At 43.6% G+C, this 26579-nt stretch overlaps 1 protein-coding gene across 10 annotated transcripts in view; it reads left to right on the top strand.

Annotated features, from left to right (window-relative positions):
* FGGY (FGGY carbohydrate kinase domain containing) overlaps positions 1-26579 on the top strand; it is a 396863-nt gene that overhangs the window by 25475 nt on the left and 344809 nt on the right. For 8 of the 10 annotated variants that reach the window (XM_079776812.1, XM_079776815.1, XM_079776808.1 and 5 more), the window contains 2 exons: positions 13601-13712; positions 21196-21347. In XM_079776812.1, the coding sequence (XP_079632938.1) occupies positions 13601-13712; positions 21196-21347 (264 nt within the window). The remainder of the gene's footprint in view (positions 1-13600; positions 13713-21195; positions 21348-26579) is intronic. The other 2 variants (XM_079776809.1, XM_079776819.1) reach the window with 1 other exon arrangement.

Here is a 26579-nt window from a genome sequence, read left to right as displayed (position 1 = left end):
CGGTAACTTCAGACACAGGCCTGCTCTCGCAGGAGCTGACAGTCTTGTAGTGACAGAGGCCAACAGCCAGCCAAACAGGACATGATAGGTGGTGGGAGCGAAGTGACTGTGACTGGCGCTGAGAGGAAAGGGTTACCTCTGAGGGGCGTAAGGTAGATGGGACAGAGGATGGGAACATGTAGGCATAGCATGGTCAGGTGTGACCTAAGGTGGAAGAAGTCACTGATAATCATCGCTAACATCTGTGCTTTATGTGTGCCCATGTGGTACAAAATGTGTTAACATGGACTATGTAGTTGAATTTTCACAAGGAGGCAGGACTGGAACTTAAGCACTCTGATTCCAGCACTGCACCCTTAGTCACTGGGCTGACCTGCCTTCCAAGCGGACTAGTGAAGGGAACCTCATATTGTTCAGAGGGAACAACATGTGCAAAGGCACTGTGGCATGAGAATGCGGTGTGTTTTGAGAAAGCAAGGAAGTTGGGCAAGTGAGGAGCAACTCAGTTGTGCTAGGCAGATGTTCACCTTGAGCGGCCTTGGATTGGAGTCAGCTTGCTGGCTTGGGGAAGGAAGTGATGCTGGCCAATACTAGTTCATTTTTAGTTTCACTTGACTATTCAGTTTTATATCCTGGTGATCAGAAACAACAGAGATTCTTTTCTCCTTATTTTTCAGAGGGAAAAATGAAGTCCTGGGTCCTCTCTTCTCCTCCTAGTTTAGTTCCTTAAATATTCATGAAGGGCTTGGCAATTTACAGATGGACAATTCACCATTCTATCCGTATTGATCAGTCTGTTTAAACTTTAATGAGCCCTGGGCTCCTGTTAGTGCCCCCGGAGAAGATGGCGGAGAGAGGAGGTAGGAGTGGGCGGCACTGGAGCAATATAGGAATAAAAGAAGGCACATCTTCTCTTCTGCCTGTTTAATTTTCCTCCTCCTTCCCCCTCAGCCCCACCGTGGTGAGAATCTTCTGCTTATTGCCCTTGGGCCTCCTTTGTTCTTCTAACATATAGCCTTCCTTGCCATTAAGGAAATTGTCAAGAAGAAAATATAATCCCCCAATGAAAAGCTACTTTAAAAAAGGTCTGCTCTAAGTACAGCACGGTTTAATGGCAGATTTTAATCATCTCCCAGTGGCGGCCAACTCGCTATCTGTGTGGGCCCCTTAGCCACATGAGTGCTGTGGGCACTGGTCCTGAGCGAGGCTCTCTTGCTGCAGCAAACCTGGATGGAGCTGCTCCCCTCCTTAAGGAGGGAGGGAGGCATCTGTATATTAGCCGCAATCACAGAGCACCGATTCTGGAGCCAGACCGCCTGCATCGTCATCCCAGTTCCAACGTTTATTAGCTTGTCATCTTGGACAAGCTACTTAAGGTTTCTCGCAGGAGTTTCCTAATCTGTAAAATGGGACTGGTCTTGTACCTCTCTCTCGAGGTCTGTGGTGAGGATGCAGTGAGCTGATGCATATGCACTGCCATCACAGTGCCTGGAAATGCGTAAGCACTTTGCTTCCTGTGGCGATGAGGATGAGGAGGACAGAAATGAGGGGGATGGATTTGTGAGACAAAATGTATTTAAAATTCAAAGTCAGTTAGGGAGGCACCTCATAGGAGCAGTCACTATCCCCCTACTGGTTAGGCTTCTTTCTATGTAAGATGCTGAGAAGCACTGGGTGAGGGCAAAGTGCAACATAAAATCCATTTTGACTTGTTGGCTCTGTTTTCTCAAGGACGTTAGAAAGTTAAGAGCTTGAGAGCAGTTGTACTACCTCCTTCTCCCTAAGTCATTTACTTGGTTTTCCCTGTAGTCAAGTTAATAAAACAACAACAATAATAACAATAGGACGGTGACGATGATAATGGCAGCTAACATTTCTTGGGCACTAATTAGGTTCCAGATACTATGCTATCATCCTCATCCAGGTATCTTATAAGGGAAGCTTAGGCATTACTTCATTTTATCTGTATGACAGCCTCTCTTTTTTTTAAATTAATCCTCACAGAGAATATTTTTCCATTGATTAGAGAGGGTGGGAGGGAGGGGGAGAGACAGAGAGAGAAACGTCGATGGGAGGGAGACACATCCACATCGATTGGTTGCCTCCTGCACATGCCCCCACCTGGGGTTGGGGATCGAGCCTGCAACCCAGGTACAGTGCCCTTGACTGGAATCAAAGCCAAGACCCTTCAGTTGCTCTATCCACTGAGCCAAACAAGCTAGGGCTGTACGACAACCTCTTGATGTAGTTTTTATTATTCTCTGTTTTGGAGCAGGAAGAAATGAACTTTGATGAGGTTATGTAACCAGCCCGAGGTCACATGACTAATATGCACCCCACCCCCACACTCTGCCTTTGGACTTTCTTTCCAGCCTCCTCTCACCCTGCTAGGAAATGTATGAAGCCACCTGAAGTATTTTGAATTAGCCACTCACTGTGTGGGAAACCTTGAGCTTCCTGTGATTGTTGTACTGCCTACATTGAATTACAAGTGCCTTTGCCTGGCTGTCTGCTCATGCGGAATATGTGTGCACCCCGAGCAGGGGTGATATCTTGTTTATCTGTATTTCTCTAGAGTTCCTCACTTGTAATATGCTCAGTTCATATTTGTTGAGTTTACCAATGAATGAAATTTCTCTGTTTTCATTATCTGGAATGTTCTTCTCTCATCTCCTTTACCTGCCCAACTCCTTGGTATCTTACAAGGTAAGTTTAAGTCTTGCTTCCTCCTGGGAGGCTTCCTAGATGACTCCTGACCAGTTCTTCCCTCGCTTGTCAACCTCCGAGGAAAGAGAGGGTGAGAAGGCCTCTCTGTGGCCTCAGGGCTCACCACCTTCACATGTCTAGTTACCTGGCCCTTATCAGATTGCATTTAAGTTGGTGACTTGTTTGGTTCCTTTTAAACCATGAGCTGAGCTCTTGGAGAGAATTGTCCTTGTATCCCTACCACAGGGGTGGGGAACCTTTTTCTGCCAAGGGCCATGTAAAATTATCAACTTAAAAATTAGCCTGCTATATTTGGTCAAACATTTCATTAATTCACCCCTGATGCCTTGGCAGAGCCAGATCAAATGATTTCCCCACCCGGCCCTAGTGTCCAACACATGGCCCGGAACAGATTTTGTGCTTAATAAATGGTTGTTGAATTAGTGTTACTTAGAGTTAAAAACACAATTAAAAAACATTCTGGCGTCCCTCATCTTATTGAAGCGTCACAGTGTCTCTGTGAGATACATTGCCATTCTTATTTGATACTTGAAGATAGTGAGGCTCTGAAACTAACAAGTATTAGAGACAGGACTAGACCCCTAGTGAGATGGCTCCAGATCCTCTTCTCTCTTCTCCACTGTGATTGAACAAACCAGCCAGGGCTATTTATAATTTTTTAAAAATTAACAGTTGACATGTAATATTACATTAGTTTCAGGTGCAAAACATTGTTATTAGACATTTATGTACCTTACAAAGTGCTCACCCCAACAAGTCCAGTACCCATGTGATACCATACATAGTTATTCCAATATTACTGACTACTAGAGGCCCGGTGCACGAAATTCGTGCAAGGGGTTCGGCCCTCGCAGCCCTGGCTGGCCCTCACAGCCCTGGCTTCATCTGGAAGGTCGTCTGGATGGTCGTTCTGCTGTTCGGTCTAATTAGCATATTAGCTCTTTATTATATAGGTAGGATATTACTTATGCCCTACTTATATCCCTGTGACTGTTTTTATAACTGATAGTTTGTACTTCTTCATTCCTTTCACATTTTCACCCATCTCCCTAACCCATATTCATATCCATTTGATTGTCATACAAGTTGGATAGGGAAGGGGTTGTTCCCATTTTACCTTTGAAAAGAAAAACTGATACCCAGAGACTTAACTGACTTCCCCTTAGTCACCCAGGGTAGGCAATAGGTGATAAGCCTGAAATCGGATAGGATAAATTTGTGTATCTCTCCACATCTCTCCATTTTCAACACAACATACTTTCAGCTTTTGTCTAGATTCATGTGAGAACCTAACTGATATCCTCATGTATGCCCTTTCCATTCAAGTCCATTCTTGTTCTTGGAGGTGGATGATTCTTTTTTTTTTTTTTAGATGCTAACCTGATCATGTCGCTCTTTTGCTTATGACTCTTCAATACCATTTGGATAGAACTGAAATTCCTTAACATGGCCTTCGGCCCTTCATGGCTTGGTTTCACCCTCCTTTTCTGTCTCCTCTCACGATGCCTCTCTCAGCTTGGAATCCCAGCAACCCTCTCCTGCCACGTCCTCAGCATGTGGTGCTCTCTCCAGCCTCGTGACTCTCACACACGTGCTTTCTTCTCCCCGCCCACTGCCAACATATTTAATTCCTGCTCATCCTTAGATCCACACTCTCCAATGTAGTACTCACTAGCCATGTGTGACTATTAAGTTCATTACAATGAAAAATACAACTTAAAATTTGGTCTCTCAGTTGCACTAGCCATGTTTCAAGCGCTCAGTAGCTATTTGGCTGGTGGCTACTGTGTTAAACATCACAGAACAGACCATTTCCCATCGCAGAGAGTCCTGTGGGCTAGAGCTGCACTGCCTTTCAGCTAGGAAGTCGGGTCTTCAAGGAAGAAACCTTTTCTTGCCCAGTATCATCTTCAGATTGAGTCCTGTTTTATTTGCAAAATGTTTTCACAATATCTTGTACTTTTCCTTTCTAGAACTTTACATGGTTGATGAATCATTCACTCTTTAATTAAAATCAATAAAATCATTGCATAAACAAATAAAACAATAGAATAAATAATAAAGCCATTCATTTTTGGAGTTAATATCTATCTTTCCTACCAGATTTTATGTTTTAGGAGGGTGGACCTATCGTTTGCTCACCCAGGTCTTAACATACAATAGACTCAGGGAGTGTAAAAAAAATGAGTGATTAAAGAAATTGGGACCTCCCTACTCCCAGTTAGTGGAGAAAGTTTGAGGAAGGATGTAGGGCTAAACATGACTCTGGGGAACTCAAGAGAGGACGTTCAGAACTGGGGAATGGTGTGGGCAGAAGTGCGAGATGGTGATGTCAAGGAGCCAGCCCTGGAGCAGATGGGCTCCAGTAGGAGGAAGAAGGGAGACTGGAAGTGATGGTAGGGGCACACCTGGCTAGCCGGTTCTGAGGCCCATAAGGAAGCTTTTCCAGAATCACTCAGAGTTTCAGAGTGACCAGCAGCAGATTCAAGATGGCTTGCAGGGAACAGGCACTACATTCAAGGATGCCAGTTGGAGGCAGCATGATTCTTCTAATGAAGTTCTGGGGGCTGAGATTCCTTTGAACTGTCAGCTCTGGGAGGCCTGTGTCCTTCATACTGGCACGCACAGGTACTTAATACTATCTGCTTTACAATGAATGGCTGGATTAGAATGTTGGTGGAGGAATAAGTAGGAGGGGGAGGATTGAGAGACTTGAGAAGAAAGATCTAACAGGATTTGGTGACAGTGGAGAGGAACGAGGTAGAGGCAGTTTCAGAGTTTCTGTTCTTGGAAGAATGTTGGTGTCACTGACATAAAAGGCAGAGTTTGGCCTATATTTCCCCACCTTATCGTCAAGGGACAACACCACACCTCAGCTAGGATGCTGTGCAGTTGACGGTCCACAATCGGCTTGATTCATTTTCTGAGCCACTAGAGGAGATTTTGTCAGATTGAGAGCCTCCAGGGGCCTCACAGGTAACAGACACAAGCTGTATTGGCCTCGTTGCTGTTCCCACCTCTGGGCCTTCCTTTGCGCTGGCTGTTTCCTTCCTGGAACACTTTCTCCAGGTCCTTCAAGTGTTTCCTCAAATCTCACCTTCTCAGCAACCACCTCTTCATCCTCCAGCCATTCCTGATCCCTGACGTATCACTTTCTTGTGTACTATACATACACTATATAATTTATTTGGTTTATTAGCTGTTATCTATCCCTATTAAAATATAGTCTCCAAAAGAGCAAGGAATTAAAAAAATATAATTTGCTTTCCATTGTTTCCCAAGTACCCAGAGGAGTTCACAGCCTGACCCTAGAAGGGGCCTGATTATATTTGCCGACTGACTGAATGAGTGAGTAATTGAATTGTGTAGGCAACAGGGAGCGATGGGCCTGAGGGAATCAGGGCTCAGGGATTGCATAGCCCCACACATGCCCCCAGAGCTGACAAAGGCCTTCACATCAAGATTTAAAAGAACACAGGACCAGCCACACAGAACTCTATTGCAAGCTGGATTCTGTCTGTGGGGCCCCAGGCTTCGACCCTATCTCCAAATAGAGCTCAAGATAAAACCAGGTATGCCTCTGACCTTCCAGCTCTTTCTTTGGAAACTGCTGTCTCCCCACCAATATGGCAGAGCCTGCTGATCTAAAACACATGCAGGGTTGAATTGGTTCCCACAGTCAGAACAAAGCGATGCACAACCCCTTCTCCAAATATTTGTTTGCTGCCCCATAGCTACGAGTTGACAGTTGCTAGACATGGACCAGGTTACCAAACCAAGTTGCCGTAATCTCCTTCTCTGGAAATTCTCTAGAAGAGCAATGTGCTTTCTCTCTAGCCAGGGAAATTCCCTTGATGGCAAGGCATTGGGGTGAGTTTACTAGACTGCTTTCTTCTTCCATTAATAACAGTGTAGAAAAGAATCCTTAGGTCAGCAGGTCAAGTCCCAGGGGCCTTCTGGGTAGTGTGACCCTGACGGCCTTGATTCTGGGATGTTGTAGATGGAGGTGGGGTTGTAGGGTGGGGTGGTCTCACTCTTGAGTAAGCATGATCATAAGGCATTTCCATATAAGACTGGGGAAATAAGAGTGGCTCCCCAACAAATCAGATGTAAATGCGTGTTACAATTCTTCCAGTTCCTGGTGATAGGTTACTGTTTTAGAGATGGAGACACCGAACCTTTGTGACTGAAAGGCCTTGATTAGAATGTGGAACTCTTCAGAGGGGATTCATAAAATAGATTGAAGGGAGTGTTTGCTTTGTTCCTACTGGAAGCTTACGCCCACCATGATTCTTAGGAAGATTTGAGTATATCCACTCTTTTTGATCACCATCCCTTTGCCTTTCATTTATATATGTGCTTACATGACACAGAGAGCATACTATAATCTATATAATAAAAGCCTAAGTGACCGGTAAGGTGGAATGACTAGAACGACCGGTCACCATGATGCGCACTGACCACCAGGGGATAGACGCTCAATGCAGGAGCTGCCCCCTAGTGGTCAGTGCACTTCCACAGAGGGAGTGCCACTCAGCCAGAAGCCAGGCTCACGGCTGGCAAGCACAGCAGCGGTGGCGGGAGCCTCTTCTGCCTCTGCGGCAACACTAAGGAGCAGTGAGCCGAGCAGTAAGGAGCGAGCAGGTGGACAGTAAGGAGTGAGGTATCCTGGATTGTGAGAGGGATGTCTGACTACTGGCCTGGAGATTGGGCCTAAGTCGGCAGGCGGACATCCCCCGAGGGGTCCTGGACTGCGAGAGGGCGCAGGCCGGGCTGAGGGACCCCCCCCCCCCCCCAAACCCCCCAGTTCACGAATTTTTGTGCACTGGGCCTCTAGTTTATACATAAAAATGATTCAATTGAACAGTAAGTTAATGAGGCAATGCAAGCGTTCCGTGCCCTGGCCTGGCCAGAGGCCCATCCACGGCCGGGCATGGAATGCTTGCCTCGTCACCAGGGTAACAACGCAAGCGTCTCTCCCACCACCCCCCTGGCTGCTCTGTGCCCGCTGCCCAGAGGCCCTCTGAGGCTGGGGTGGAACGCTTGCCTCGTCACAGCGGCGACAAAGCAAGCATTCCACCAGGCTGCTCACGCTGCCCGCTCTCAGTGGCTGCTCCCCAGAACTGGGGGACTCGGCGGGGCTGAGAGGACTGGGCGCCGCCATCTTTGTGATAGAGTGATGGTTAATTTGCATATTACCCTTTTATTAGATACAATTTACTAGTTCCAAAGCACTTTAAAACCAATTGACTCCTTTGATCCTCACGTGGGAGATATCTTTCCTCTCAGGGAATTGAGGCTCAGAAAGGTAATGAGATTAGTGCAGGATTAAACTGACTCACAAGTGGTGGAGTTGCAACCAGAAGATGGCTTTTTGACACCATCTTCCAGGTTCATTTCTACTCCAAAGCTGCCTTGTGGTATTGAGTTTATTGAGTCTTCTGTATTTTCTCACCCATTACCTCCTTTGACTAGCTGCAGGTCTGTGAGAGATGGGCTTGCCCAGTTCAGGCCTGCGCTGTCTGGGCACGGAGGCCAGTGGGGCCACAGGGCAGGTAGAAGTTAGGGCTGGCCTATTGATTCATTGATTTATGTCCCATGAATTCAAAGAAGATTTGAGACAGCTAATTTATTCTAATAATGGCTGATATTTATCATGCACCAAATGCCAGATGTTGGGCTGATCACCCTTTATTTTGCTGCATTTTCATAACATCATGAGGAGATATAGGGGCAAGTAATAGCTTTATGCAACCAAGGAAACTGTTTTTCTGGCTTCCCAAAGTCATATGACTGGTAAGTGGCAGAGCCAGGCTTCAGACTCAGATTGCACCCAGTACCATTGATTTTTAACCACTATCCAGTGATTTCCAGGCCAAGATGGAAGGATGGACATGCCAGACAGAGGAAGCTGTGCCTATTAATGCTGTGGAGATGCGGTCCAGCAAGGCCAGAGGGGGATTAGAATGGCTGGAATTGTGTAACCTGCCCTCAGTCACACATAGCCAGAGTGGCAGAGCTAGGCTTTGAAACCAGGCATTGAAACCAGGTTGTCATGAGGCCATGGTGCCTGACAGGGAATTGGGTCTGGTCCTCATGCTCTTGTAAGTCTAGATCAGTGATGGGCAACCTTTGGAGCTTGGTGTGTCAAACTTCGCCAAAAAACTGAGCATAACTCGGGTAGTGTGTCACTTTGAGAAAAAAACTAACTCCAAGACTCTAGTTGCAAATGTTTCATCCTCAGGAGCAGCAAATGTTTCATCCTCGGCATGCGGCAGCGTGTCATCAGAAATGGCTACGCGTGTCAGTGCTGACACGCGTATCATAGGTTCGCCATCACTGGTCTAGATCAATCAGTGTCGTAAAGACAGAGGGCATTCACCTGGCGCTGTGGGGCAAAGGTATTGCCAGAGGTCACTAGCAAATGTTCTCCCCTAGCGCACATGCCCTGTCCACAGGGTGAGTCTCTCGGGCATTAGGAAAATCTCTGATGACACAGGCGGACAGTATGGTGCAATAGAAAGAACACAGGTTCAGAGTTTGAATTCTGGTTCTGCCATCTACTGGCTGTGTGACAAGTGCAATACTTGCTCCCCCTTTCCTCCCCAGTCCTCCACTTACATTTTATGAAATGGAAATATTAAATATATCTTCAGAGGACTTTGTAAGGATTAAATAAGATAATGTATCTAAAGCACCTGGCACATAGTAGGTGCTTAGTTCATGGTAGCATTGTTTTATTTATTATTACTTGACAAATTGAATGCTTTTTTGTTGTTGTTGAAAATCTATAATCGTGTATAGCTCCTATATGAGGAACATGGTACATAGTAAGAATTTGAATCCTAGGTTACAAGTCTGCCATTCCAAAACAGGCAAAAAGAAGAATTATGCATTTTAAATGGAGATGGATTCTTTTGGGTTGGCTTTTGTGGGATTTAAAAGGTTTTTGTCAGGTTTGAAGTTACTGGGGAATGGTAAATGTTAATGATTATGGCCACTCATGTTTTTTCAAAAAAGAAAACCATAGAAACAAAAATAAAAATTAGAGTTAATCAATAAATCTATTATTCTACAACTTATAAAAATTACATAATGAAGTGAAAAATCTCCTATCTCCTCCAACTGCCATTTCTGCTCTCAGAGGCAATTACCATTAACAATTTGTTGTGTATACTTTTTGGTTTTATTGTTTTTTACCTTATTGTATTGAAATGGATATCTTTCCATTTCATTTTTTATGGCTCAACTTTTAAACCTATATTTAACAGTGTGAGGTATAATTTACACACCATAAAATCTATCTATTTTAAATGTATAATTCAGTGATTTAATTAAATGTACAGAGTTGTGCAGTCATCATGCTAATCCAATTTTAGAAACCTTCTGTTACTCTAAAAAGTTCCTTATTTCTTTTTTGCGGTCAGTTCTCACCCCATAGATAGATAACTTCTTATCTACTGTCTATATTTATAGTTACTCTTTTTTAGACATCTATCTATATAAAACGCTAATATGCAAATAGACCGAATGGCGGAATGACCGGCAGAATGACCAGTCACTATGACGTGCACTGACCACCAGGGGCAGATGCTCAGTGCAGGAGCTGCCCCCAGCCCCTGACTGGCGGTGGCGGCAGGGGACAGGGCCAACAAACGGGCATCGCCAGGCCAGCCATGGCGGGTGTGAGCTGGGGCCCCTATCACCCTGCCAGTCACCCCACAGATCGGTCCTGATCGCCAGCCAGGTCTAGGGACCCTACCCATGCACAAATTTTGTGCACTGGGCCTCTAGTTTTATATAAATGAATTCATAGAAAATGCATTATTTTGTGTCTGACTTTTTTCACTTAGCATGTTTTTAAGGTTCATTCATGTTGTTGCACATATGAGTAGTTAGTCCTTTTTTCTTGCTACGTACTAGTCCATTGTATAGATATACCATAATTTGTTTACCATTTGGTTAAACTATGATGGATATTTGAATTGTTTCTAATTTTGAGTTATTATGAGTAGTGCTGCTATGAATATACACATACAAGTCTTTGTGTTGGCATATGTTTTATTTTTCTTGGATAGATATCTAGGTGTGAAATTGTTGATTTGTATAGTAAATTATATTTAAAAACTGTCAACCTTGTTTTTTTTCAAAGTGGTTGTATCTTATATTTCCACCATTAGTATATGAGGGTTCCACTTTCTCTATCACCTGAGCCAAACCAGCTGGGGCTGAGTTTTGCTTTTAAAGAAATATTTGTCTAACTCATGGTCACAAAAGATTTTTCTCCTATGTTTTCTTCTACAAGTCTTATAGTTTTAATTCTTACACTTAGGAATGTGATACATGTTGAGTTAATTTTTGTATATGGTATAAGCTAAGTCCTTTTTTTTTTTTCATATGATACTAGAGGCCTGATGCATGAAATCGTGCTCGGGGCAGGGGGTGGGGGTGTCCCTCAGCCTGGCCTGCGCCCTCTCGCTAATTGGGTAGGGTTCCTAGGCCTGGCTGGCGATCAGGGCCTATCGGGGCTTTCCTTCCCCAGGCTGCTGCCAGCTGGCCCTGCCCCCACCACTGCCACTACTTGCCATCTGTGCGGCGCTACCCTCCCTCCCCCACCACCAGTTGCCTCCCTCTGTGGGCGACAGGCATGAGGGGCGATTGCTTGGCTGGCCTGGGCCTCCCTCTTTGGGGCAATCGCAGAGCCTTCCCTCCATCCCCCCCATCGATTGCCCTGCTGGCCAGTGGCCTGGGCCTCTCTCTGTGGGGCAATTGTGGGGGGATGGCGGGGCCCCCCAATCAATCGCATTGCACCCGCCTTGGCTGGCCTGGCACCAGTACGTGTCATAGCATGGTTATCCAGAAGGTCGTCTGGACGGTCCTTCTACTGTTTGGTCGTTTGGTCGATTTGCATATTACGCTTTTATTATTATAGATGGGCCTTTAGTTGTTCTACCACCATTGTGAAACAGACTATCTTTGCCCTCATTGAATTGTTTATATTAGGGGGGAATCTTTTGCCATGCCATGAAGTGTGATTTTTTTTTAAAATTATTATTATTATTTTTAAATATATTTTTATTGATTTTAGAGAGGAAGGGACAGGGATAGAGAGAGATAGAAACATCAGTGATGAGAGAGAATCATCGATCCCCTGCCTCCTGCACGCCCCCCGCTGGGGATTGAGCCCACAACCCAGGCACGTGCCCCTGACCGGAATCGAACCCGGGACCCTTCAGTCCACAGGCCGACACTCTATCCACTGAGCCAAACCAGCTAGGGCTGAAGTGTGATTTTAGCTGCAGGTTCCTATAGATGCTCTCTATCAGGTTTTAGAAGTTTTCTTTTTTCCTGGTTTATTGAGTGTTTTGTTTTCTTTCTTTTTCTGCATCTCTTGAGATGATCATTTGATATTTATTTGTGCTTTATTCTGTTAATATGTGTAATACATTAATTTATTTATAGATATTAAACTACTCTTGCATTCCTGGGGTAACTATATGATCTTGGTGTATAATGCTGTTTAATATATTGCAAGATTAGTTTCTTAATATTTTGTTAAGGATTTTTATAACTACATTCATGACAGTTTTTGATCTATAGTGTCCTTTTTGTTATGTCTTTATTTTGGGGGCGGGGTGGGCCTTGGATATCAGGGTAATACTGGCCATGTAAAATGTGTTGGAAAATGTTCCCTCTTTTACTATGTACTGAACAAGTTTGTGTAGGAAAAATATTGTTTTTTCCTTAAAATTTTTTTGTGTGTAATTTCTCAGGGAAGCCATCTGATCCTAGAGTTTTTGTGTTTTTTTAAGTTTTTTGGGTGGTAATGTTATAAAAACAATTTTGATTTTTCAAGAATAAATACATTTCAATTTGTCATGTGGCTTTGGTAAATTTCTATAGCCTCCCAAATAGATCTTGTTGTTTTTATATGTTTTTATTAATTTCTAGAGAGAGAGCAAGGGAGAGGGATAGAGAGATAGACACATTATTGATTGGCTGCCTCCTGCACTTCCCCTTCTGGGAATTGAGCATGCAACTCAGGCATGTGACCTGACCAGGAATCGAATCCATGACCTGGTTCATGGGTCGACGCTCAACGACTGAACCACATCATCCAGGCACAAATGGTTGATTTTGATGATTTTTACCCCCCGCCCCCAGTTTTATCCTTTTATTTTGTTAAGAGGATTTGCTGACCTATTCATACCACCACTCCCAGAAGTTGCTTCTCTAACTCTTTTTAATTGTTGTAGAGTATTTCATTTTACAGATGTACCATAGTTTGTTTAATGTAAAAGTTTTTCTAATTATTAAATATATTCTTAAGCAGTGCTGCAGTTAACCCTTATATACAGGTGACTTTCTTTGCTTAGGCTAGTAATTTGCTAAAATACATTCCTAGAAGTGGCAATGCTGGGCCAAAAGTAATGCATGTCTTACATTTTAAAAAATATTATGAAATTAAATTTCAAAATTTATACTACATTAAAAGGTCCACTTCTCCATATCTGGCCAAGATATGCTATTAATCTTTTACATTTTTGCCAATGTGAAAAGCAAAGAGTGGTATATTTTAATTTGGTATGTTTTATATTTTATTGAATTGGAATGGAGTTGGGAGTCTTTCTATATGCTCTTTGACTATTTCTTTATATTTTATGAAGTGATGCGTCATGCCCTTTGTTTAATTTCCAGTTAGATTGGTTGTCTTTCTCTTATTTATTTATAAATCCTAATGTTGAGCTTTTATCTATTTTACGTTGTAAATATTTTTTCTATTCTATGATTCACTTTCTTCTAATCATAATTTCTTTTCATTTTTAAAAAAGCCTTGCATTGTAATTTATATTCTTGTTTTCTTTTAAAACAGAAAGTTGTACAAGGGATCGATTTAAACCAAATCCGAGGGCTTGGGTTTGATGCCACGTGCTCTCTGGTTGTTTTGGATAAGCAGTTTCGTCCTTTACCAGTAAACCATGAAGGTAGGACCATTCCTCTCTCTTTCCCTGGTGGTGGGAGACATGCTGGGGCAGACTTGGCTGTTCAATCCAAAGGGCCCAGGTGGGACATGAGGGCACAGGTCTCTTACCAGTGAAAGTGAGACTTAGAGGAGAGGCATAGATGCCAGCAATCATGTCCTAGAGGTTAAAAGCTTGACTAGCATTTGGTCGGAGTAGGGTGGCATCAGGGGCCTGGATTCTGGAGAGACTTGGCTCCATAAAGCACAAGAGCCACCGTAGAGAGCTTGAGGGAAGGACACGGACTCATTATTATCTCAGAGTGGGTAGCCTTGAAACAGACAAGTGCTCTGGGTGTTTTTTTAGAAGAAGAGTGCCAGTGTCTGTAGTTGTTTTGCATATGCAGCTCCTATACAACACTCATTTGAGTGGGTGAGCCAAGTCCATTTAAAGGAACTAGAACAAGGCAGACAGGACCATGTATCACACAGAAACTGGGAATAGATGGCCTCTGTTTTCAATGGCCAGACCAAAGGACAATCCCATTTAATGAGGTTGTTCTAATGAGGTTGTGACTCCACAAATGTAAAGTGTCGCTTGGGTTTACCCTCAGAAATTTTTCACAGGGAGTGAGGATGTGTCCCCTTTGGGGAATTTCTGTCAATAGCTGTAGCCCTGAGTTTGAAACCCAGAAGTCTACACTGGTCAGTTAGGTAATGCATGATGACAAACTTCACTTCAACTGATATATATATTTTTTTATCTTCACCTGAGGATATGATTTTATTTATTTCAGAGAAAGGAAGGGAGAGTGAGAAACATTGATGTGAGAAACATCGATCGGTTGTTACCCACATGTGCCGTGACTGGGGATTGAACCTGTAACCTAGGTATGTGCCCTGACTGGGAAGGAATCTGCAAGCTTTTAGTGTACGAGATGAATCTCCAACCAGATACTTAACTTTTTTTTTTTATAAAATATATTTTATTGATTTTTTACAGAGAGGAAGAGAGAGGGATAGAGAGTTAGAAACATCGATGAGAGAGAAACATCGATCAGCTGCCTCCTGCACATCCCCCACTGGAGATGCGTCCGCAACCAAGGCACACGCCCCTGACCGGAATCGAACCTGCGACCCTTGAGTCCGCAGGCCGACGCTCTATCCACTGAGCCAAACCGGTTTTGGCGATACTTAACTTTTTAATGAGCAGAGATCATTTGGGAGTGGTGGAGATTATGATGCACCGGAAAGTGCATCTAAAGGAATGTGGCTCTAGGTGTTGTCACAGTCAGTTGTTGCCAAGGTAGCCATTACAGACATGTTTTGGGCTGGATTATGTTTAATAACCTTTAGTAGTAGATACTGCTGTAGCAGTGTCTTTCTGCACTGGTGGCTGTGGATACTGGGGTACACTAGGGACACCTGGGGATTGGAGTCAGGCAGATCCTGGATCTTAGCTAGAGCACAGGAATAATGATGACCTTCTCTCTCTCTCTCTCTCTCTCTCTCTCTCTCTCTCTCTCTCTCACACACACACACACACACACACACACACAGACACACACACACACACACACACACACACACATACACACATACACTTCTCCTTCTTGCTATACTTATTAGCACCTACTTTGTGCCAAGCCCTATTATTAAGTGCTGGGGCTTCAAAGATGATTATGGACTGTCCTTGTTCTTTTACTGGCTCAGTTGCATTTGTCTGGAAGCAGAGACCGAAGGATGGGGCTGAACCAGCAGACCTCAGCTCAGCAGCAGCAGGCACTCTCCAATTATGAGATGTGTCCAGCCATGCTGGGAGGCTGTCAGCACTTCCCTTATTGGCTTTAAGTCCAGGTCAGGTGATCGCCTGTTAGGGATGCTGTAGGGGGAATTCTTATTTGGGGTGGGGTGTTAAGTGTTAAAAGTTCCAAGGGCCTTAGCTGGTTTGGCTCAGTGGTTGGAGTGTTGGCCCACAGACTGACAGGTCCTGGGTTTGATTCTGGTCAAGGACATGTACCTTGATGGTAGGCTGGATCCCTGATCGGGGCGTGTGCGTGAGGCAACCAATCAATGTGTCTCTCTCACATCGATGTTTCTCTCTCTCTGTCTCTCCCCTTCCCTTCCATTCTCTCTAAAAAGCAATGGGAAAAAATCTGTCCTTGGGTGAGGATTACAACAACAACAACAAAAGTTCTAAGGACACATACCTTCTAACCTGCCAAAAACACATGTTGTTTTTAAAACTCTGGCTGTATATTCATGAGCCTAACCCCCCAAATTTGTATTCACTTGGCTTAGTGCAAGTGTAGGGCATCAGCGTATTTGAAGCTCCCTCGGTAATTCTACTATTGCAGGATCACTGGGCACAGATGAATGGACAGTTAAAACAGCAGGAACAAAAACAGCGAAGTGGCAGATGAGAGTTCCTTGTCAGATCTGCTTAGATACTTGCCCTCTCTGGATGCCATCATTTCTCTCATTGTAGGTAGAATTGCCTCCTGTTAACAGACCTTCTATTAAAAGGGTAGCTAGGTTGCGCCTCTAATTATGAGTGTTGAAAAAATTATTTTTCACCTAAAAGGTTAAGATGTACCCATTCATCAAATGCATCCAGCTGCAGGTGCCCCTCACCAGTTTCCTGCCTTTCAACAGGTTCTATTAAGGGTAGATTTTATCTGAAATAGATTATCCTATGTTAGAAAATGGTATTAGAATTTTAAAGGTGGTTTAAAGGTTCTTTAACGATTGCCGCTACCTACATGACAGTGACCAACGCTTTTTTATATATATATAATACATTTTTTATTGATTCCAGAGAGGATGGGAGAGGGAGAAAGAGATAGAAACATCAATGATGAGAGAGAATCATTGATTGGCTGCCTCCCGCACATCCTACACTGGGAATCAAGCCTGAAATCCAGGCATATACTCTGGCAGGGAATTGAACTGTGACCTTATGGTTCTATAGGTCAACGCTTAACCACTGAGCCATGCCGCTGGGCTGCGGTGACCAATTCTTGATTGGTTAACTGGAGTAATTGTGAGGAGCAGAGAGTGGAGTCAGGAAATTAACCATCACCATTAAAATCAAACCTACAGTCCTAGCTGGTTTGGTTCAGTAGATAGAGTGTCGGCCTGGGGACTGAAGGATCCTGGGTTCCATTCCGGTCAAGGACACATGCTTGGGTTGTGAGCTCGATCCCCAGTAGGGAGCATGCAGGAGGCATCCGATCAATGATTCTCTCTCATTGATGTTTCTAACTCTCTCTCCTTCTCCCTTCCTCTCTGAAGTCAATAAAAATATATATTAAAAAAAAAAATCAAACCTACAAAATGGGCAAAACTGTTACCATCGTTAGATGTCAACCACAAACAAAACACAACAACAACAAAAACCCACCAAAAAATCCCAAAACCCAAATATATTCAGTACAATAGTTTAAGAATACAAATTGTTACTATCTGATGAAATAGTCTCATTGTCAGGCCGTTCTTGTTTAATCTTTCTTCCTTTGAAGACCAGAACAGCCCCTGTGGTGGACAGTGGTACTGTGGCTGCCTGCTTCCTGGGTTAGACAGTGGTGCATTGGTGCCTGCTTCCTCCCTCTGGGGCCCATCAAGCTGAAGGCATAACTGTGTTTGGGACATCCCAGCTGTAAGAGCTCTCGGGAAGGAAGGCAACCAAGGGGCCAGGGAAGGACTTACTACCTAGGCTACTGTGCAACGGACACCTAATGCTTAGAGGTGTTTGCTGATTCATAGTCATTTTCTCCCCTCAAGTATGCCTGGAACATAAGGTGTTCGAAATATTAATTGAATGCATACATGGATAAATAACCTGCCCTTAGGTCAGTGGTTCTCAACCTTTCTAATGCCGCGACCCTTTAATACAGTTCCTCATATTGTGGTGACCCCCAACCATAAAATTACTTTCGTTGCTACTTCATAACTGTAATTTTGCTACTGTTAATGAATCGTAATGTTACTATCTGTGTTTTATGAATGGTCACAACCCACAGGTTGAGAACCGCTGCTGTAGAGCCTAAGACCATCGGAAAACACAGATATTTACATTACGATTCATTAACAGTAGCAAAATTACAGTTATGAAGTAGCAACGAAAATAATTTTATGGTTGGGGGTCACCACAACATGAGGAACTGTATTAAAGGGTCACGGCATTAGAAAGGTTGAGAACCACTGCCTTAGGTAAACTAGTTACAGGCATACGTGGGAGCTCTGGCAGGTTTGGTTGTGGACCATTGCAATAAAGTGACTATGGCAATGAAGTGAGTCCCATGAATTGCCCAGTGTATAGAAAAGTTACGTTTACACTATGCTGTAGTCTGCTAAGTATGCACTAGCATGATATAAAAAAACACACAATGTCCATTCCTTAGTTAAAAAAACACTTTATTGCTTAAAATTGCTGTCATCTGAATCTTCAGCGAGTTGTAATCTTTTTGCTGGTTGAGGATCTTATCTTCAGTTTGTAAACACGCAGTATCTACAAGGTGCAGCAAGGCAAAGTGCAGTAAAATGGGGCATGCCTGATGTAACCCAAAGGCTGCTCTACCATACTGCCCCCAGTTCTCTTAAAATATGATAGCTTCTGGGTCTGAGCTCAGTTTGTGTAGAGCCTCCTTTCTTACTCTTTCACCTGGCTAACCAACTAAATTAAAGCTTTGTTGCCTCTTGGGAGCTCTCTGTGCAGCCTCAGGCTCAGCTAACCTAGTGCCCTCTCTGCTCCTCCTCCTCTATTTCCCACATCTTCACTTCTGTTCTGGCAGTCAGCACACCACATGCTTCGTAAAGGCAGGGTCTATGGCCCATTCTTGGCATCCCAGCACTGTGCCTGGCATATAGTAGCTGCTCAATAAAAGACTTAATGAATTTTTAGTGGAGTCTTTATTTGTGGTTTTCTTCAAGAACTGAAAAACGATTAACTTGCCGGTTTTTGCCTAAAAGTAAAAGTTAATAATCATAATAAATACAATACAGTATTGAGCCGGCGCAGCTCTCATTGTGTCATTCTGACTGCATGTTGAGAGCCTTTCATGTAAAGGCAGTGCTAGCTGATTGGTTCTTTTGGGGGAAAAAATGTTTTTATTGATTTTAGAGAGAGAGGGGAAGGGAAAGGGGGAGAAACATTGATTGGCTGCCTTCTGCATGCCTCCTACTGGAGGTCAGGCCCGCAATCCCAGCATGTACCCTGACCAGGAATAGAACAGGTGGCCTCTCGGTGCAGGGGACGAGGAGGCCTAACCAGTTGAGCCACACCGGCCAGGGCTGGTTGGTACTTTATAGTTGAAAGTTCAGCAACAGGTGTTTTTGTCTTCCAGCAGCACCAGACACATCCTATACAATATGTAAGCAATACTGATATTGCTTCTTAAATATCATACACCCACACACATGTGCATGTCTGTGTGTGTGTGCACGTGTGTACCCACACTCCCACATTCTGATTTGATGACAGGTCTGGAATGGGACCTGGACATCCATATCTCTAAAGCTATCTAGGGATTCCAGTGTGCAACCAGGACTGAGAACCAGACCTTGTACAGTAGAATCATTTTGCTGTTAAAAACAAATCTGAGGCATGCCTACGGAAGGTCTTATGTACTTTCTCTTACTTTCGAAGTATTACTGATTTTTGAGGAGCTTTTGTGGAGCCCCAAATCTCTCCATGCAGGCAGCCCAGTGACTGAGCCCTGGCCTCCTTTTGATGATTATGACCTAATTTACATATTTTTTTAGGTTGTCTTTTTTTTTTTTTTTGGTAAGTTTTAAAAATTCTCTTTTAAACATATGGAAAATAAATAACAGCCTCCTATGTGCCCACTACTAAGAATAAACAGATGAAATGTTGCCATATTTGCCTCAAATCCTTTTTTGTTTGAAAAGGAAGAACACCTTGAAGCTCCAACCCGTGCCTTCTCCCTCCTGCACCCTTTGCCCAGCAGGTGACCATCCTACTATGATTGATGTTCGCAAACACGTTTCTGTGCTTTGACCACATATGTACATACCCGAAACAACAAACAACATATATCGTGTTTAAAAATGTCCCAGCTGGTACCATTACCATTGTTGATATGTGGAACTCGAGTTTACCCATTTTACCAATTTATTTATCCCTTCTCTGCACAGATGATCTGTTCTCAAAGCACACTTCATGCTTTTCCCAGCTGTGAGATAGTAGGCATGTGCTCAACTTTAGAGTCAGGTTGTCATGGAAAGTGACCGAGATCAGGGGATTGTTTTGAGACTTAAATGAGATGTTTTTTTGGTAAAATGTTTAGCACAGGGCTTAAGTCACACACACACACACACACACACACAAACACACACACACACACACACACACTCACACTCACACACCGAGCTTTTTAAACATTTGCTATTAGCAAAGTTACATATGTAGTTGCTACAATTACTTGGCCATTAAATAAAATCATGTGTGAGAGTGCCTGGCTTAATTACTATTGGGTCCCTTTTTATCTTTCCTTCTTATAATTTCCCAGGTATAGTCACTGCTGTTCTCTGCATTTTGCCTTCTGAGGAAGTAGAGGGCTGTCAAGAGTACTGAGTGGCTTGCCCATCAGTAATGCTGAATTGCCAGGCTGGGGAAGGGAGGAGGGGATGGTCAGCTCCTCTGTGGTGCGAGACAGTAAATGTAGCATGTGAGGGGATATGCTCCTTTTCCAGTTGGGTTTAAATTCTATTCCTTGTGACTTATTTCTTCTGAGGGCCTACTATGTGACAGGTGCTTGCTATATTCTTTATGTACATTATTAATTCCTATATGCTATTAGGTATTGTTACCTCCATTTTATGGATGAAAATACTGAGGCTAAGAAAAGTTTAGTAAGTTTCTCAGTACATCTCTGCTTATAACAGGAAGCATTCGCCATTAGGTCTGCTTGGCTCCAAAACTTGTGTGCTTCCCACTCCACCCAATAAACCAACTGAGTGAGGGAAACAACTTATTTTAAAAAACTATTTTAACTAAAGTGACTAGAAGTGGGAATATAAGCAAATCAGAGCCATTGTACAGATGTATTATATTAAATGTATTATACCATTGAAATATTTGTCCACATTTAAAGGAGACAGATCTTAAACAGCCAAAGTATTGTTTTGGGATTATTTCACCGGCTGTTTTTCTGAATATATACCCAGAAAAGTTTTTCCAGAACAGAAGGGATGGGAAAGGAAAGGAAGAAGTTGAGAGAGAATGATGCTGGTAGAATTTGTTGGGGGAGCTTGACTGGTTTTAGCGTAGACGGTTAACTCTGGGTGCTTTAGTCAAAGAACACATCTCGTGAAGGGAAAGCCAAGGCTGGGTAGAGTGTTCTGTTCAGCCTGGTGGTGATCCTTTCACTTGTTCCTTGTTGATGGGGGAAATTATAAAAGTGGTGTAGCTCTTTGCCCTGGGGAATCCATAATAGCCCTTGACTTAGAAGGATGATAATGTGTCTTCACCGCTCTGTTTCTGCTAGGGGATTCCCGTCGGAACATCATTATGTGGCTGGACCACCGAGCCGTCAGTCAGGTGCACAGGATCAACAACACCAAACACAGCGTCTTGCAGTACGTTGGGGGTGTGATGTCCGTGGAAATGCAGGCCCCAAAGCTTCTGTGGCTAAAGGAGGTGAGTGCATGGAGTTGAGGGGATACTAATACAGTGGACCCTTGAACAATGAATGGTGCTGACACCCTACGAAAGCCTATAACTTTCAAGTCTCCCAAAACATCAATACTAATGGCCTTTTATATATGTGAATACTGAAAACATAAACAGTTGATTGACACATATATTGTATGTATCATATACTGTATTCTTATAGTAAGCTAGATAAAAGAAAATGTTATTAAGGAAATCATAAGGAAGAGAACATAATACTTGCAGTACTGTACATGTTTATTGAAAAAAATCTACCCATGCAGTTCAGACCTGTGTTGTTCAAAGGTCAACTGTAATAGTAGAGGATTCCATTCACTGTGGATTTGTCTGTACCAGGCACCCTGCCACAGTCCGTTATGTTTGATTTTCCCCAGCAACTCCCTGAGGAAGGTTGACCCCATTTTATTGATTACTTTGCAGTTAAGTGACTCTTGTTTTTATGTGTTTAACTCATGGAAGGCACTGTGATAAGTGTTTAACCCAGATAATCTCTTTGGATCCTAAAAGCAATCCTGAAGAGGGGTTTATTTTATTTTATTGGTGTGTGTTTTGTAAAGAAGAGAACTAAAGCTCATAGAGATTAATCAACTCACCCAAGTGACTGAGCCAGGATTTGAACCTAATAATGTCTGACTCCGAAATTGAGCCTCTGAATATCCAGTACCCAGTTGAAGTTCAGAGAGGTTAATTACCATTCCAATTAGAAAGTGGCAGAGCTGGGATTTAAGTCCAGGTCTTCTGACCAGAATCTTCTTTCTCTATGCACTCTTAGCCCCAAATGCTTACTCTGGCCTTGGTGGCATTTTTGGGTATTCCTCTCTCATCTCACCTGCACTTGAGTTTTCATGTCCTTGAGTGATATGGTAATCTCTGGTCGAAGCACTTGCAGGTGGTTCCCCTTTCCAGATGTCAGGATCCTTTATGAAGTGTAGAGAGTGGTGATGTCAGCTTAATGGTTCCCTTTAGAGATGGATGTGTGAGAAAGTTCAAGTCCTCTGGGAACCTCTGGGCTAGAAAACCCCTAGGTGGTCTGCTGGAGAGAGAATCCATCCAAGGAGTAAGACGTGGCGTGATTTATTCAGTGGCTCTGAGTTGTCAGGTGGGCTGCATCTTCAATTACTCAAAATGTACGTGGGGAAGGGGAGAGTTTAAGGTGCTGAGAAGGTATCCCTGGACTGCCACCATGGGGCAGAAGGGAGATAAGCAAAAAGGACATCAGTCATCCACGTATGCCTGGCCAGTGTGGCTCAGTGATTGAGTGTCCACCTATAAACCAGGAGGTATCAGTTTGATCACCAGTCAAGGGCATATGCCCGGGTTGCAGGCTCGGTCTCCAATGTGGGGCATGCAGGAGGCAGCTGATCAATAAGTCTCCCTTCCTCTCCCTTCCTCTCTGAAATCAGAAGAAGAAGAAGAAAAAAGAAAATCTGAGTAAAAAAGAAGAAGAAGAAGAAAAAAGAAAATCTGAGTAGGCTTGGCTTGTTATCTACTTTATATATTTAACTGTTTTGTGAGTTTTAATTTCTAGAAAGGCTTTTATAGTTGCTGCAGTTCAAAAGCTACAGGGTGTCTTAGGCACTGGGGCTTTCAGGATCCTGATTTTTCTTGACTAACATCACTTTGTGTGATTTTGGGTGGAGCGATTCTCATCCCAGACGTCACTTTTTCCGTCTACATAAAGTTTGAAAACCTGATCCAAACATATGCTGAAATACAAATCAGAATCTAGAACCACTCTTCACTGCCCCACACTCTGTGTTCTGTAACATTAACTCGTGCTCTCCTAACAAGCTGTGCCTGGTAGAGTGTATGGGCCACAGAGGCTGAGAGGGAGGGTTAAATGCCTTTCCCAAACAGATGGTAGAGCCAGAATTTCAACCCATGTCTACTGGGCTCCAAACCCCAGTCATCCACTCCTGTCTCATGGTACTAAAACCCTCTGTACAGGGTGCAACTTAGGGTAGGACCAGGAATGAGGGCAGTGGGGTCCTTCAAACCAGCCCAAACATGGTGCGAGAGAACAAACGGGGTAGATATATCACCCTTCTTGGCCACAGGTAAGGAAGAGGGGTATGGAATTAAGTGAGGAGGACCAGGCAGGTGGTCATTGGTGCACCATCAGGGCCATATTGAGCCCCTACTTCGGGGCCAGCTCTGGGCGGTATACCCAGAGATCTACATATACATTCAGTATGAGTTTCTCAGGATACCGTAGAGCACTTGCGATCAAAATGCACTAAATAAAGCCCATAGAAAATAGAGTTCTAGATTGCATAGCACTGACCATCACCTAAGACCATCCATCCATTCCTCCCTCCACCTAACCAATTCCATTTCAGAATGTTCTGAGTAAGGCTCTAAATATTGCTCCATTCTGTATTTAATTACCTGAAGGCTGAACCTTAAACCCATTTGAAAAATTTCTAAAATTTATTGTTAATTTTTGGTAAGCATGCACAGGAATCCTTGCTGAGAGTCTCTTTGGTATAGCAGTGGTTGCAAACTGAAAATCAGAGCTATTTCTAAAATCACTTTTAGCATCTCCTTAAAGCCTGACCTGGCTGCTTTATAGCGCTTCTCAAACTGTAAAGTGTAAATGAATCAGTTGGAGAGCTTGTTAACTGAAGATTGGTAGCCCTGCGGTGGGCAGGGAAAATTTGCATTTCTAACTTGCTCCCTGGTGTTGCTGATGTTGTGCTCTTGCAGACTTAGGAATTCACTTTCAATGTTAAGGGCTCTGCCCTGGTATCCTGAAAAGCATCCATTTGCAGAGAATCAGTAAATAGGTTTATATATATATGTATTGATTGATTTCAGAGAGGAAGAGAGAGAGAGAGAGAGAGAGAGAGAGAGAGAGAGAGAGAGAGAGAGAGACTCGAAAGATGAGATAGAATCATTGATTGGCTGCCTCCTGCACACCCCCCACTGGAGATCGAGGCTGCAACCCGGGTATGTACCCTGACCTGGAATTGAACCATGACCTCCTGGTTCATAGGTTGTTGCTCAACCACTGAGCCACGCTGGCAAGGCCAGTAAACAGTTTTTGGTGGGGTTATGGGAGACTGAGACACAGAAAGCTAGATAGATTCTGTAGAGCTGTTCCACTGCACATTCATGTCAGAGCATGAGACTATGCTGGGTTTATGGGGCTGTCATTTGTTCACTCTTTATTCATTCCTTAATTTGCCAAATTTTAAAGGAGGTCCTGCTATAATCCAATAATCTGATAGGCACTGGGGGCATGAGCACAAAGAGGACTCAGTGGTTCCCTTGAGGGGCACAGAGTCTACTGGGGACAATGGAGGGGCAGTACTAGAATAAGGAGGGAGTGGGTGGAGGAAGAGACAGGGAAACCTAAGCACAGGCACACAGGAATATGCTAAGTGCTTTCTGAGAAAATAATTTGCTTCCTGGGGGAGTTGAGATGAGCCTCAAGAGTGGAGGTTTTGCTTAATAGAGAAGACAGGGAAGACATTTTAGAGAGAGACTATGGTTCATTTATGGTAAGGGACGTAGGTCCCAGGACATGAGCCTGAGTGGAGCAGGAAATGAGGCCAGGGCTCAGTTTGTTAAGGACTTATTTGGTGATAGAGATTGGTTGATGGTTTTTAGCCAAGGGAGGGAGTGTTCTTGATCCCTTTGGCAGGGTGGAGGAGATTGGATTAGGGGTGAGAAACTGTGTGGGGGAGTAAGAAGTTGTTTTCTTCCCCGATGATAGCACTTTGTTACGTTTTCTGTGCTCTTAGGATAAGTTCCAAAATTTGTAACATGGGCCAGAAGATACTATGTGATGTCCTTTTGCCCCTTTTCTGTGCTTACTGTGTAGCCCTCACCTTGCTCACTCTAAGCCTTGCGCAGGGATGCCCTCAGCGTGTCTCAAACACACCCAATTCTTCCTAAGTCATTCTTGACTTGGGCTTGGACCATGGGCCACATCTGGCTGCTGCCTGTTTTCGGATGTCCCAGGAGCTAAGAATGGCCTTTACGTTTTCAAATGGTTGAAACAGAATCAAAGGAATAATGATATTTTGTGATGTGTGAAAATTAGATGAAATTAAAATGTGAGTGGCCATAAGTACGGTTTTACTGGAACACAGCCACCTCATTCATCTATGCGTTGTCTATGGCTGACCGAGCCGAGTAGTTGGGACAGGGACTGTATGGTCTGCAAAGCTGAGAATATTTATTCTTTGGACCATTAGAGAAAAAGTTTACTGACCCCTGGTTTTGATGATGTGATGCTGTGCCTTCTGCCCCTGAATCTTCTTCCCTCTACTCACCACTGCTTGTAACTCATCATTTAGGTCTCAGCTTTATTGTCACCTCCTTACAGAAGCCTTGACCCTCACATAAATCAGAAGTCTCCTGTCTTTGCACTCTTCATCTTACTCCATTGTGGCTTTCATAAATTGTAATCATATGTCAGATTGTATGATGATCTGTATAATGCCTGCCCCTCCAACCACTGTAATTCACAGCAGGATGGAGACCTTATCCATTTTGTTCTTTGCTGTGTTCCTACCCCTAATCAAATACTTGGAACTTGCAGGTACTCAACATATATTTTATGAAGAGGGTGACCCACTGAGGGTCTGTTGCAGTACTCCAGATGATAAGTAATGCGATCTGAATTAGGCGCTGTGGGATGCAGAGGAGATAGGTTCTAGAACTCTTTAGGGGATAATATCAGGAGGACGTTGAGACTGATTGGCTGTGAGGGGTGAACTAGGTGGACGAGTCAGAGCTGAACACTCACTTCAGTGTTGCTGTCATTCATGTGCTCCTTGTCCTTGCCTGAAATCAGGTGTTAGAGGGAGTTGGGCAGAATTAGGAGTGCAGACTTCCCGGAAGGCAGAAGTGATGTACTAAGACCACCAGAGTTCTTGGGCCAAGTCACTCAGGTCCTAGTGCTGCAATATGGAATTTTAATCCTGCCCTTTATACTTAAAGTTTCTGTGCTTCAGGTTGATGTATGTCTCCTTAATAAGAATTGTCAGATAAAAGGGAAAATGCCATTTGAATTTTTCATAACCCCCAGCAGTCTGGCTTTTCCATTTGATCTCAATGATTCTGACTCTCATCTTAATGAAGGCCAAATGTAAATTAAGTTCTGTCAGGTGGAGCAGCTGGAGTCTCCTATCTTTATAAACACGAAACATTGCAGGGGTAACAAGGTGCAGACTGAGGAAGGTCAAGAAA

The sequence above is a fragment of the Cnephaeus nilssonii genome (assembly GCF_951640355.1).
Source record: "Cnephaeus nilssonii genome assembly, chromosome: 7".
Classification (NCBI taxonomy): Eukaryota; Metazoa; Chordata; class Mammalia; order Chiroptera; family Vespertilionidae; genus Cnephaeus; species Cnephaeus nilssonii.
The sequence above is the reverse complement of the archived record's forward strand: the minus strand, read 5'-3'. Positions and strand labels throughout refer to the sequence as shown.